A 12,360-nucleotide genomic window follows, 5' to 3' on the forward strand; every position below is an offset into this window, starting at 1 on the left:
CGCCGAGGCCAAGGGAGAGTGAGCAATCGAGGTTTGAATAATCCTAGGAGAAAGACGGCCGGGTGGATTTGAGGTGCAGTCTTGGAGGGAGGGATTAGGAGCCGCTAGACTTTTCTTTTCTTTCCTCCCTTCTCAGTAGCACGGAGTCCGAATTAATTGGATTTCATTCACCCTGGAGGAACAAAACTGTTTGGGCAGCTTCATTCAGAGAGATTCATTGACACCGAGAACGAGCGGCTGCAGCCGGGTGCAGAGGGAACCGCCGGCTTTACTTCGGTCTCGCCTGCCCCAACCGCTATCCCGGCTTGGGAAGGGCGAGGTGGACTCCAACCCCGCTCCTAGAGCGGCGGCTTCCCGCGGCGCGCTCGGCCTCTGCCTGCCCCGAGGGGCGTCTGATAGGCACCCCGCCCTTTACGGCAGCTCGACCCCCATGATAGATACGCTCAGACCCGTGCCCTTCGCGTCGGAAATGGCGATCAGCAAGACGGTGGCGTGGCTCAACGAGCAGCTGGAGCTGGGCAACGAGCGGCTGCTGTTGATGGACTGCCGGCCGCAGGAGCTGTACGAGTCGTCCCACATCGAGTCCGCCATCAACGTGGCCATCCCGGGGATCATGCTGCGGCGCCTGCAGAAGGGCAACCTGCCGGTGCGCGCGCTATTCACGCGCGGCGAGGACCGGGACCGCTTCACCCGGCGCTGCGGCACCGATACCGTGGTGCTCTACGATGAGAGCAGCAGCGACTGGAACGAGAATACGGGCGGCGAGTCGGTGCTCGGGCTGCTGCTCAAGAAGCTCAAGGACGAGGGATGCCGGGCGTTCTACCTGGAAGGTACGAGCCGGGGAGCTCCGCGCAGGGGGGCCAGGCGGAGGACACCGAGCTGCGGGTTGCAGGCCGGGCGCTGGGCCGGCGCTTCTAAACCCACTGCTATGCCAGGGGTTGTTTGCCTGTCCCCTGGCTGCGAACCCTCGCGCGTCCGACACCCACGAGCTTGGCCCGCGAGGAACCGGCCCGCTTCCGGCCGCACTCATGGGCCATTTCTTTCTAACCACCTCTGCTTCCTATCCGAAATGTCCTCCACCTTTCCCTACTTTATGTTGTTCGGTTTTTGATTCAGATTTTGTAGGATGGTTGTGGTGCAGATTGGCACCTTCTAGCCCTTCAAGATATTCGGAAAAGTTGCCATTTTGTTCATTTCCGGATTCAAAAAATCAGGGTTCCCAGCGTGGGCGGGCCCGTTCGTTCTATTCCCAAGGGTGCACATTTAAGTGTCTTTCTCTTACATTTAGTTTCGCGTGTAGGGGGGGTTGGTAGGGTTCTGTGGTGTGTTTATGCGTGCGGCTGCGGCTCTCAAAGCTGTGAAAACTACTACGGGATCTCGGGTTACATGATTGTTTTTCTCCTGGCAGGTGGTTTCAGTAAGTTCCAAGCAGAGTTCGCCCTGCACTGCGAGACCAATCTAGACGGCTCGTGTAGCAGCAGCTCGCCACCGTTGCCAGTGCTGGGGCTCGGGGGCCTGCGGATCAGCTCCGACTCCTCCTCGGACATTGAGTCTGACCTTGACCGAGACCCCAATAGTGCAACGGACTCGGATGGCAGCCCGCTGTCCAACAGTCAGCCTTCTTTCCCTGTGGAGATCTTGCCCTTCCTCTATTTGGGCTGTGCCAAGGACTCCACCAACCTGGACGTGTTGGAGGAGTTTGGCATCAAGTACATCTTGAACGTCACCCCCAACTTGCCGAATCTCTTTGAGAATGCGGGAGAGTTCAAATACAAGCAGATCCCCATCTCGGATCACTGGAGCCAAAACCTGTCCCAGTTTTTCCCTGAGGCCATTTCTTTCATAGGTGAGACTAATGAACAATTCTTGCTCAGACTTTTAAACGCAGAATTCCTCACCATTCTTAAGAGGTTAAGCTGTTCATCTTTCTGGCTGCTTGCTAATTTGTGGGACTGCAGGTCTCAAATGTTCCAGGACCATTCTTGATTCTGGTATATCGTCTTCCTTAAAAAAAAAAAAAGTGCCTTTTGACGAGGTTGCAGACCATAGGTGTATTGCAAATTTTGTCTGTTGTTTGACTGACTCGTCATTTGAAAGAGGGGCCATTTGTATGTAGACAGCAGGATTTTCCCACCATCTTTGGACTGGAGGAGGGCCCGGTAGAAGTACTCTTGGTAGACAGGAATCGTAGCATGACTTGTAATTTTAAAAGACTGACCTGGGAGTTGTTTTAGGACACCAAGTTAGTTGTTGGAAAGCTCTGTGAATGTGAGATGCTGTAATCCAACTGAATGTTTCTGTGATACTGGTTCACAGTGAGACAGTGAGGGTAACCTGAGCCCAGCAGGAAGAACTGTGGGCTGAAAGCCTGGAGAAGCGAATCTCCAGGCATTGTAATGCATTTCCTATTACAAAGGAACTCATTTTCAGGCCATGTCGACATCCTGTTCCTCCTAATGGGCTGTCCCCTGTGACTTCCCTCTCTCTTTTCTGAAATGCCTGAATACCTCCATTGTTCGCTGCACAACAGTTGGAGAATAATTTAATAGACCCTTGCAGTCTGCTTGTCTGTATAAAAGGCATTCACGACCATATTGCAGGGTTTCTGGTATTCACATGCTGAGGCAAAGAATGCACACATTAAGGGGTTTTGTGTTGGCAGAAACTTAATACAAAAGCTCCCTTTTCAGAAAATATCTGAAATATGTAATTGTGCCCAGTGTACATGTTTTAGCCCAGTGATACATTTTTTGCTGCCTGCAGGGCTCAGCTGCCACACACAATTATTTTTTAATCTTTAGTAGTATTACTACTCAGGTTTTAGACTGATCGTTCACAAAGGGGGATTTTCGGTCTACTGATATTTTTCCCTTTCTTTTTCTGTTTACAGATGAAGCCCGGGGCAAAAACTGTGGCGTCCTGGTGCATTGCTTAGCTGGCATCAGCCGCTCGGTCACTGTGACTGTGGCTTACCTTATGCAGAAGCTCAATCTGTCGATGAACGATGCTTATGACATTGTGAAGATGAAGAAATCCAACATCTCCCCCAACTTCAACTTCATGGGCCAGCTGCTGGACTTCGAGAGGACGCTGGGACTGAGCAGCCCCTGTGACAACCGCGTCCCCACACAGCAGCTCTATTTCACCACCCCCTCCAATCAGAATGTCTACCAGGTGGACTCTCTGCAATCCACGTGAAGGGCACCCCCCACTGGGATGTGTCCAGTTGATCTTTAGCAGTTTCTCTTAGCAGCATCAGCCAGGCTGCTTTCTTTGTATGTGGCCCCAGGTGTCAACAGGACACCAGCTGTCCGTATTAGACAAGGTTACCACGTATGGCATTGGTTATTACCAAGGGAGAGATTTGCTCCCTTCCTGTTGGAAGAACAGGACCTGCTGTATAGATAGAGGCAGTAGGTTTGCTCCACACCCCTGTGTACAGCCTACCCCTGCAGGGACTAGGATTCGAGGACTTCCAGGTACATACGGTAGGACCAAATGGTAGTGTAGGAGCATGTGTTCTTTAGGGCCTTGTATGACTGTTTCTTTTGCATCTGGAACTGATTCTATATTGTCTTCAGTGAAGACCGATTCAATTTTGCATATAGAGGAGCCAAAGAAAGGTTTCAGCTCTGTATTTGTAGTATCAGTTTGCAAAAAAAAAAACAAAAAAAAAAAAAAACAAAAATAATCAATCAAATGAATCTCATATTCCATTTGATTATTGTAAATATTTGATCTTAAATCACTTGACAGTGTTTGTTTGAACTGTGTTTTTCCTTTGATGGGTTTAAAAGAAATCATCCAAAGGGAGAAAGAGCAGTTTGCCACTTAAAAACAATGGAAACTTTTGCTCTTTTTGAATCCAAAGGATATATTTGCAGCATGCTCAACGTTACCAATTCTGAATGACATTTTCATGGACACCTAATGATCATGGAGACCTTGTTATGGTGCAGTCTTCAGTCTCTTTCATTTATCTTCCTTGTGACTTTTTTTCTCCTTCATGTAGTTTGACTCTGCCTTATCTTTGTAAATATTTTGATTTGTATTGTCTCAAAGGGGATATCTTGGAAAGACACCAAAATCATGGGCTCACTTTTTTTGTTGTTGTTGAAACTTCAGCTGTGCTAAACAGTATCTTACCTCTGTACAAAATTCTTCAGGGAGTGTCACCTCAAATGCAATATTTTGGGTTGGTTTCTTTCCTTTTTAAAAACAATTTGTGTGAAACTGGAAGCGTGTGTGTGTGTGTGTGTGTGTGAGAGAGCATGGGTACTTATTCGATAGGCGACATGCATATGATTGTGAAGGAAGGAGACAAGTGGCTCCATATGTTCATGGTATAAAGTTCTGAGCTGAAATTTTATTATAAGAATGTAAAACCTTAAATTATTAATAAATAACTATTTTGGCTATCAAATGTGTATTTTTTCAAAATCTCTCTTTAATTGTACTTGGATGTGAAGTGATAAATTTTAGGACTTTTCAGTTGGGGATTGATACTGGCTTATTTAAAATACATGTAGGAATACTGGGGCAAAGTTCTCATCTCAAACTATTTCCAAGAAGTCTTCAGGTACAGTTTATGAAATTAACCTTTTGCTTCAAGTAAAAGTGATGTAATGGAAGGGATTGACTATATCATTTCCTATGAGTGTGAGTGTGAAATTCTCAGTCGTGTCCGACTCTTTGTGATCCTATGGATTATAGCCTGCGGGGCTCTGCTGTCCATGAAATTCTCCAGGTGAGAATACTGGAGTGGGCAGCCATTCTTTTCTCCAGAGGATCTTCCCCACCCAGGGGTTGAACCAGGGTCTCTTGCATTGCAGGCAGATTCTTCACCATCTGAGCCACCAGGGAAGTTCATATCATTCCTATGGACAAAATATAATAAGTCTGGCCTATTTAAGAAAACTCTGATGCTCTTGAAGGAAAATGGTATAATAAGAGCATAGCTTTCTGAAATGACAATATTTAGATATTCATGAATAGTCACAAAGAGAAGGCAACAGAATAACAAAATGACAGCATTAACCTCTCTTGATTTTCCCTGACAGGGTCTTCTGCTCAGTAATACACATACCAGGAAGAAAGTAGAAATAATTATTTCTCTGGTTTGTAACTGGCACTTCTACCTGCAAATTCTAGTCTTGGAATAGTAAATGAATCGGATGGTGTCTTCCCTTTCTGGGTTCATGGCAGAGCACAGCTAAGCGTTCTCCCTGAGTCTGGATGTGGTCACAATTTCACATTAGCGCTTGAAGCATCACCACTCCTATCCTAATGTGCTTTGTGCGTAACTAATTTAGAATGTGGGCCAGAAACCCCTGTTGAAAAAAAAATTTTTTTATGTTGAGGTTATTTTGAACCATTAATTTTCAAGGTAAAAGCTTAATATTCTGTCATTTCCCTCAGGACATCCCTCTCCTTGTCTCGAGTGTCAAAGTACACAAAAAGTGTATGAAATCAAAAGAACTAGAACATAATTTCCAGCCCTTTTTGAATGAGCTTAATCCCTTTGTCTGCAGTGGAGAGAAAAATGAGCTTTTCACTCACACGGTACATGTGAGATGTCAGTTGGATTATCTGCTAGGAGGCAAATAACCCCGGTTCTATGGCAATTGTATCAAGCTGTCCCGTGTGACTTTTAGCAGCTAAGCATGTACAAAAGGCAGAAACAGTGCAGAAAAATACCAAGTCAGTCCCTCCCATTTGGGTGCCCTGAGTCAGCCGGAGCTCCGAAAGGAGAAGTGGGTTGCAGTTCAACTTGGCTCGTGTTAATCCGGTTCTGAACGGTTTCCGCTCCTGGCATTCCCTAAACTGCCTCTTCAAAGTAGGGATTTGCGAGCAGCCTTAGCAATTTCCTGTCCAGCTGCAGCTCAAGTAGCTGTGTGCTTTTCTCCTCCCTTCTCTTTTCTCTGATTTCTTTTCTCTTTTCTCTTTCTTCTCTCTTTAATACGGGTGGTGGATAATTTTAGTGCATTTCCTCTTTGTGGATTATCGTCTCCTTTCCTTCTAGAACTTGCAAACACTGAGTTCCTTCGGCTCTGCTCAGGCCGACAGCTGGCCTCCCCGGCACTTCCTCTCGGTTCACTGTGGGCTTGTTGTTTGTCAGTCCACTTCTGAAATTAATAATGTTTTCTGGCCGAATGCCACAAGCCATTACCACAAAGGGGAAGTAACACATATGAATAGCAGGAAGCCATGCAGGGTCACAGTGTGAGCTGAGCTTGCGGTGGGAGCATAATTAAGCCCAGCCCATTCAGCAAGTGTCTGACATCGATTTGGGGGAGAGGGAGCTCCCTGCCTTTAAGCAGCTCAAGCTGTGAAAAAAAAAAAGTTTCCAATAAATTGGTAGCAAATGGTCTTTGTCATCAGTGCAAATAAAAGAGAGGGAGCAAGGAGAGTTTAGGGCCCCCATAAAGTTGCAATGTTAGGGATTTCTCCCCCTTCTCCTGGTATATTGTTTCATAAGGCTGGTGAACAGAGTTGGGGCCAGCTTCTCTCCATTGCCACAAAGGGCCTCATGTTAAATGGGGATTTTTACGGTTCACACAGGCCAGAAGATTCAAAGAACTATTCTCTTTCTTTTTCTTCTCTGGAAGGTGGAGGGTTGTAAATGACAGCGTGGGCCCCCACCTCACCCTGCGCCTCCTTTCTCCGGGCCGGCCCTCGTTCCTTTGGTGCCTTTGTGCTTGCAGGAGCCCCTGTGAAGGCGATCGTTTTGCATCTTGGAGTTGGGCTCACTTCCTGAATGGAGCCCTGCATGGTTACTAGGGCAACCTTTCCCAGCAGCTGCAGCTCCCCGGCCTCCCCCCTCACCTGCTGTCCCCGTTAGTGGCTTCCACAGGTCTCTGAGCCAGCTACCTTTCCTGGCCTTCTGCAGGGAGCTAGGGGAGGCAGTGGCTTTCTTGGAGGTTTTCTGCAGGTTTCCTGGGACTGCTGGAGACTTAGAAAATGTATTGCTTAATGGTCAAAATTGGTCTAAGGGTTAATATTGGTCTAAGGGTTATCTGGGGATAGAAATACCAGCACAACCTTCAAAGGAGTGAAAACGGAGGCTTGCTTGACCCAACAATTAGAAGCCCTAAACTTCACTCTCACTAATGAATCAGAAGCCCTGGGCAAGTTACCCAATCTCACTGCATCTTTCTCTCTATCTTTTTTTTCTTGTCTGTAAAGTGAGAGAGTTTTTCTCTTTCATTGTAGGATTCTCTTATCCATTCCAGTGCTCTGGTACACATACTAAATGGTAAAATGAGCTGCAGATCAGGGGAAACAAATAACGTTTACTGAGGTTATTAGATACTGTATTTCATGTACAATATTATCTCATTTAATCCTTAAAGCGGCTTTGAGATGAGTCCTATTATTATTCTGATTTTCAATGAGGAAACTGAGGCAGGGAGAGGCTAGCAGAGCCTGCGGTCACCTCGTGGGAACTGGTACAATTGAGCTTTGAAGCTTTAGCTCTTCCTGTTGCAAAACTGCTTGTCATCAGAATTTTCTCCTCTTTGTAAAGTCCTGTGATGCTGACTAGGAAGTGGTGACCCCATTTCACAGCCGAGGAAGTGGAGGAAGCAGGGGTTAAGTGACCTGCCAAATCAAACCCAAATCAACAGAGTCAGAGGACCCTAGCTGATGTGTCATCGGAGAGAAGTCAGCCTGCCTAGACGATGCCACCCTCCCTCTACTGGAGAAATTGCTCTGTCTTGGGCCTATGGGCCCAGAATTACAAACCTGATTTTTCTAAGGATCTCTAGAGCAGCTAGCAACAGGCCAGCTGGCCCTGACCCTTGCCCATACTCCCCTTTCAGGATTACACAAGTGAACTGGCCCCAGAGAGAGTCACTTCCTCCCTGTGATCCAGTTGGAAGAAAACTTGCCTGGTGATGGGGCAGGAGGGGAAGGGGAGAAGGGAAGGAGGGGGAGGGGGAGAGAGGGAACCATGGAGAGCTGCAGAATAAGAGAGGCATGTTAGAAGCAAATGGAGAAGCAGAATACAAGGGCAGATCATGTGAAAGCTGGCTGTAACTAAATATTCTTGAAAAGTCATCTAAAATCTCAATCTTCAGACTTCAAACTGCTTCAAAAGGCTTATTTTGGGTATAAATTTATATGTCATTCCTCACATACAAGATTCGCAGACTTTCAAATACACATACTCCTTGCGTGTTCCTACCACAGTGGTCCCTGAATTAGTCTGGTTTTGGTGATGAAATCTCTAAACTTCTTTAAAGTCCATAATTGATTTCCTAAGAGTATCTAAGGGCACAGAACAAAGTTCAAACAATTCACAAATATTTATCCAGGCCTTGATCTGTGTTGCACTGCTTGGTTGAAACAAGTTTAAAATAAAAAGTAACCGGACTGAAGACTTAACAGGCCCTCAAAGGCTGATGAAGACAAAGTCATGTTTCAAAGTGTAACCTCTTAATTTTTCTGCTGGTGCTCCAAGTCAAAGCGGAAGCCCAAAGAAGCTATTGGGCAAGTACTTGTATGTCCTTATCTGAGGCAACAGTCAAAATTATGTGTGTGTATATATATATATATATATATATATATTTTTTTTTTTTTTTACCACCATTAGGCTCCTCTGTCCATGGAATTCTCTAGGCAAGAATACTGGAGTAGGTAACCATTCCCTTTTCCAGGGAATCTTCCCAACCCAGGGACTGAACACAGGTCTCCTGCATTGCAGGCAGATTCTTTACTGTCTGAACCACCAGGGAAGCCCTTATATCCGATATTTTATTTTTTTATATGGGAAAGGATTATTAGCCCACATGTTTGCCGTTTGGCCCACCCACTTCTCTATTTTGTCATGGAAAATACCTTTAGAAACTGTTTGCAGGCTTTTAATAATGAGAAGTTTTGGCCTACCATACCTCCAGAAATGAACTCTTAGGCACACAAAGGGAAAAAAAAAAATATACACGATTTGATAATGACATCCTCAAAAGCACTAAGCCAAAAAAAAAGAAAGAAAGAAAAAATAAAAGGTGCTTCTTCTAACTAGAATTCTCCTTTTCCTGCATTTGGAGACAAACTAAGTATTTATTACATTAAGGATTTTCCACTAAGTCTAGTTTACTTCCTATTGCAAAATGCTAACAGGATAAGGAAGAAAGAGGGGAGGGTACAGAAGAGGTTCTTTGGCAGCACATAACTCCAAGGACAATTGAAGCAGGAATATCCCTTTCTCTTTATGTTCTGGCTATTTTTGCTATGTAACAAACTAGCCCCAAACTTAGTGGCTTAACAACAACAATCAATTTTGCTCATAGGTCTGCATTAGAAGAGATCTCAGAAGGGAAGTCTGGTCTCTGCTCAGTGCCATATTATTTGGGGTGGTTTGACTGCAACCCAGAAGCTGTTTCCAAGATGGTGCCTTCACATGGTTGGCAAGTTGGCGCGGGGAGCTCAGCCACCGGCTGGTGCCAGGGACTTTGATTCTTTTTCACATGGTCTAAATTTCCTCCCAGTATGAAGTCTGAGTTCCATGGGTGAAAAAGTGAGAGAGTCAGATGGAAACTGTGTTGACTTTTAGGATGCAGGCTCACAAAGGTAGTCACACAACGGTCTACAGGATTTGAGGTGAGGAGATGAAGGAGGGGCAAGATTCTGGAAAAGCCCATGGGGTGGAACATATGGCTACAACCATTTTTGAAAAACAGAGACTGCCACATCTTATGTGGAAACTGCTTGAATCTGGGACTCCAAGAAGTAATAATGAGCCCCCAAATTAGTCTCATGATCCTATCTTGAAAAGATTATAGTTGTCAACAATGCTGCAGCTATTCTTTTAATCCAGCTCTTCTTTCTTCTGTCTCCAATGTTCCCAGTGTTGGAATACCATTGAGACACTAACAAAAATTGACCCATGAAATAAAATATGAAACAATTTGCAAAAGAATGTTAACGCTTTCATTTGGTCCAGAGAAAGTGTTATATTTGTGATAGATTCAACCAAGTTATTGAACACAGTGATAGTTCATTATTTCCAAGCAAAATAGTATTCTATTGTATTTCATAGTGTTCCATTGTAGCAGACCCTCTTACATAGACAGACAGTTGGATTTTTTCCAGTTTTAACTATTATGAGCAGTACTGCTAAGAACAGTTTTGTGCATCGACCCTGATACCCATGTGCACACATTTCTCTGGGAGTAGAAAAGGAATGGAATAGGAATAGGCTGTGTAGATCTCCAGTAATGGCAAATTCTTTTCCAAGTGGTTGTACCAGTTTACAATACCATCCACAGTATTTGAGTTTTTGTAGTTCCACATTTTTGTCAAAGTTAATACTGTCAGACTTGTTTTAGTTGTCGTTCATCTAGAAGGTGTGAAATGGTTATTTACTATGATTTTCACTTTCAGTGGGAGAAGACAATGGCACCCCACTCCAGTACTCTTGCCTGGAAAATCCCATGGATGGAGGAGCCTGGTGGGCTGCAGTCCATGGGGTCGCTAAGAGTCGGACACGACTGAGCGACTTCACTTTCACTTTTCACTTTCATGCATTGGAGGAGGAAATGGCAACCCACTCCAGTGTTCTTGCCTGGAGAATCCCAGGGACGGGGGAGCCTGGTGGGCTGCCGTCTATGGGGTCGCACAGAGTCGGACACGACTGAAGCGACTTAGCAGCAGCAATAGCAGTCACTTTCAGTATTCTGATTCCTCACAATGTTGAGCCTTTGTTCAGTGTTGATTGGCCAAAGGATATGTATTTTATTTTGAAAAGTTCCTGTTTAAGCCTCTTGCCAAGTTTTTGATTGCATAACCTCTATTTTTTTTGTATTGATTTAAGGGCTTCCCTGGTGGCTCAGTCAGTAAAGAATACGCCTGCAATGGGGGAGATCTCGGCTCAACCCCTGGGTTGGGAAGATCCCCTAGAGGAGGGCATGGCAACCCACTCCAGTATTTTTGCCTGGAGAATCTCCCTGGACAGAGGAGTCCGATGGGCTGCAGTCCGTGGGGTCGTACAGAGATGGAAACGACTGAGTAACTAAGCGCAGCACAAGGAATGCTTTGATGTCCTAAGCACTAGTCCCTTATTGATTATACGCATTGAAAATATCGGTGCAGTGATTTTCAAACTTTGTCCCTCTGGTGCTTCTCAGAGAAGGACGTAGGCACCTTTGGTGGCAGGTTATATACTGTATCACTCTGAAAGGTGTTAACCAGAAAGACAATGATAAAAAAGGCAGTGACCAGCCTGCGTAACCTTAAATGGAGGCCTTAGGGAATCATGGGACTTGTGGGTAAAAAGGTTTGAAAACCACTGACTCTATTTTAACAAACATGGAAACAGAGATCGAGTTGAAAGAATAGCTACTTTGGATTACTTGGGGCTGGTGTAGAAGCATTTTGGGGTGTACTAAATCTTGTACCAAGTTTTGAAGAGTGCTGTATTTTTCACAGACATGAAAAGGATGCTACGGTTATAGGTGATGAATTATGTCTAGACTTGGAAGTAGTAAAAGACAAATTCTTTGTAAGGCACGGCAAAAGTATTTTTCAAGTCGTAAAACAGCAAAAATCAGGATGCCCAGATATATGGGGGGGTGAAATTTAAAAACAGTTTGCAGAGAGTAGAAAAAATAGTGACTTTTGGTTGGCCTTGTCTGCCTTCCCAGTAACATCTTGAACTGGAAAAACTCCAGCTTTCTCCTCCTGTGCCGCTGTTTCTTGTGTCTCCTTTACTACTCACACACTTTTCTTTCGACACCTCTGATCATCAAACGTGCAGAGGAATTTCCCCACACCAAGCAGTTTTCTGTGATACCAGCTGGATGTCCCACAATTAAACCACATTCTGACATTATCTATTTAAAGACAGCGGCAGATTCTGTCGCTTCAGAGTGAAACCCCCCAAGACTGGTCCTACCCCACTTCAGATGCTAATAGCAAGTAGAAGGTCACAGCTACCTACCCCTTCAGCCCAACACATGGCCACAGATCAGAGGGTCCCATGACCTTCTTCCCAGGTTCAGTTTGCTAGAGCAGCTCACAGAGCCCAAGGCAATGATTACTTATGTTTTTTTTTAAATATATAATTTCTTTTTAAATATATAATTTCTTTTTAAATATATAGTTTCTTTTCAAATATATAATTTATTTATTTGTATTATTTATTATATATATTATATTTATTATTTATTCATTATTTATTTTTGGCTGTGCTAGGTTTTCATTGTAGGGTGGGCTTTTCTCTAGTTGGGGAGAGTGGGGGGCTACTCTTGTTTCCGTTTGCAGGCTTCTCATGGCAGTGGCCTCTCCTGTTGGGGAGCATGGGCTCTAGAGGGCACAGCTTCAATATTTGTGGCACGTGGGCTTAATCACTGAGGTTGGAGG

The 12,360-nt window shown here is 44.9% G+C and overlaps 1 protein-coding gene across 1 annotated transcript; it reads left to right on the forward strand.

Annotated features, from left to right (window-relative positions):
- The first annotated feature begins 21 nt into the window (after positions 1-21).
- On the forward strand, positions 22-4,423 carry DUSP6 (dual specificity phosphatase 6). Its single transcript, XM_055585974.1, has 3 exons — positions 22-830; positions 1,409-1,846; positions 2,891-4,423. Exons 1-3 carry the CDS (start codon positions 431-433, stop codon positions 3,196-3,198), a joined length of 1,146 nt encoding a protein of 381 aa, XP_055441949.1. The 5' UTR covers positions 22-430; the 3' UTR covers positions 3,199-4,423.
- The last annotated feature ends 7,937 nt before the right edge of the window (positions 4,424-12,360 follow it).

The sequence above is a fragment of the Bubalus kerabau genome, chromosome 1 (genome assembly GCF_029407905.1).
Source record: "Bubalus kerabau isolate K-KA32 ecotype Philippines breed swamp buffalo chromosome 1, PCC_UOA_SB_1v2, whole genome shotgun sequence".
Classification (NCBI taxonomy): domain Eukaryota; kingdom Metazoa; phylum Chordata; class Mammalia; order Artiodactyla; family Bovidae; genus Bubalus; species Bubalus kerabau.